Source organism: Octopus bimaculoides, chromosome 1, assembly GCF_001194135.2.
Source record: "Octopus bimaculoides isolate UCB-OBI-ISO-001 chromosome 1, ASM119413v2, whole genome shotgun sequence".
NCBI classification, from domain to species: domain Eukaryota; kingdom Metazoa; phylum Mollusca; class Cephalopoda; order Octopoda; family Octopodidae; genus Octopus; species Octopus bimaculoides.
This window is the reverse complement of record NC_068981.1, coordinates 139,043,954-139,045,949: the sequence shown is the minus strand read 5'-3', so window position 1 is coordinate 139,045,949 and position 1,996 is coordinate 139,043,954. Positions and strand designations below refer to the sequence as shown.

At 34.1% G+C, this 1,996-nt stretch overlaps 1 protein-coding gene across 2 annotated transcripts in view; it reads right to left on the bottom strand.

Annotated features, from left to right (window-relative positions):
* The window catches only part of LOC106870674 (hsp90 co-chaperone Cdc37), a 36,085-nt gene that overhangs the window by 11,738 nt on the left and 22,351 nt on the right, over positions 1-1,996 (bottom strand). For both annotated transcript variants that reach the window (XM_014916823.2, XM_014916827.2), the window contains exon 5: positions 873-923. In XM_014916823.2, coding sequence (XP_014772309.2) covers positions 873-923 — 51 coding nt within the window. The remainder of the gene's footprint in view (positions 1-872; positions 924-1,996) is intronic.

Here is a 1,996-nt window from a genome sequence, read left to right as displayed (position 1 = left end):
ATGGAAAGCGGACGTTAAACGATGATGATGATGATGATGATGATAAATGCTTGTTTCCATTACAAATTTTAATAAAAACTATTTCACATTAAATTGAAGGATTACTCTTACTCTTTTACTTGTTACAGTCATGTGACTGTGGCCATGCTGGAGCACTGCCTTTAGTCGAGCAAATCCATCCCAGGACTTATTCTTTGTAAGCCTAGTACTTATTCTATCGGTCTCTTTTTGCCGAGCCGCTAAGTTACTGGGACATAAACACACCAGTTGTCAAGCGATGGTGGGGGGACAAATACACATACATATATATATATATATATATATATATATACACATGTATACGACAGGCTTCTTTCAGTTTCCGTCTACCAAATCCGCTCTCAAGGCTTTGGTCGGCCCGAGGTTATAGTAGAAGACACTTGCCCAAGGTGCCACGCAGTGGGACTGAACCCGGAACCATGTGGTTGGTAAGCAAGCTACTTACCACACAGCCACTCCTGTGCCTATACTCAATACTTTTTTGTAAAGTAGATTATTATTCTTTTACAAGTATTGACAATGACTTCTATCAAAACTGTTCAATGAAAGCTAAGCAGGTAGAAACTTCCCAGTTATTGCTGACATTATTCTTGTAAAAGAATATGTATATATCGCTTAGAGGGAATGAAAAAAACAAAAAAAAAAAATCTGTGCATCAAACAACAAACATTTTGTGATACTTTTGTCTGACTCAAGTCCCTGACATTGAGATAAGTTAAGTATTTGACAGACTGGTAAAATAATTACAGCAGACTATAATTGACTTTGAAGGTTTTACACTTCAAAGAAAGAAACCAGTAAATGAATATGATTGTATTTTTAAGAGAACTTACAGTTTTAGAAGATTTATCATGGCACAAGGTATCAACATTCCAAGGAGTAAGCTGGAATAGAAAAGAAAATTTAAGTGTATTAAATTAATAAACCTAAATTAAGCTTCAAAAAATATATACTGTACCTATTTTCTTAAACACAATTTCAGAAGATTTATTTTTTAAAATTCTTTTTGCAAAATTACTTAATATACAATACACCACAGTATAAACATACTATTTCAAGAAAACTGGAACATGAAACTTGGTAAAATTCAATCCCTATTCAAGTATTAAATCATAATTTGTCTAAAATCATACTCCTTTAATACATTCCTATAATTTTCAAAATAAAAAATAATTTTTTAAAAACTACAAAATATACCTTGAAAATATCTAAATATCCCTTACTGCCTCATAAGGCAACTATTTATCAAGTCGCTCATCTTATGTTAGTTCTTGTCCTATGGCAGCTGTTGTCTCCTCTTGAAAGAAGTGTTTCTACTCTAGTAATCCCCACCACACCACAAACATTTGTCTTCTCCATGTTTCCCCCAGATAAGTTCAATCAAAATTCTTTTCAATTTTGCATCAATTGTTTCATGATTTTTAAGGCAGTTTCTCATTAGCTTTTTCTTTCCTTTTCTAACTCCAAACAAGTTGCTTTATTGCTAATTACCACGTACAATCAGTAATTTTTAATGGAAACCATTCCTAACTTTGTTGGAGTCATGTACAATAATAAAAAAAAGTAAAGAAATATTCTTTTCTACTCTAGGCACAAGGTCCGAAATTTTGGGGAAGGGGGCCAGTTGATTAGATTGACCCCAGTATGCAAATGATACTTAATTTATCGACCCTGAAAAGATAAAAGGCAAAGTCGACCTCGGCGGAATTTGAACTCAGAATGTGAAGTCATTTCGCCTGGCATGCTAACGTTTCTGCCAGCTTGCATCCTTAAAGTAAATATATATTGCAAGGAGTTTTCCATCTGCAAGGGAAAATGCTACTTAACTATGATTGCCACTTCTATTATGAATGAGTTGGTATCAAGAAAAGCATCTAGGTATAGAATATTGTCTCAAGAAACAGGAGTGGCTGTGTGGTAAGTAGCTTGCTTACCAACCACATGGTTCCGGGTTCAG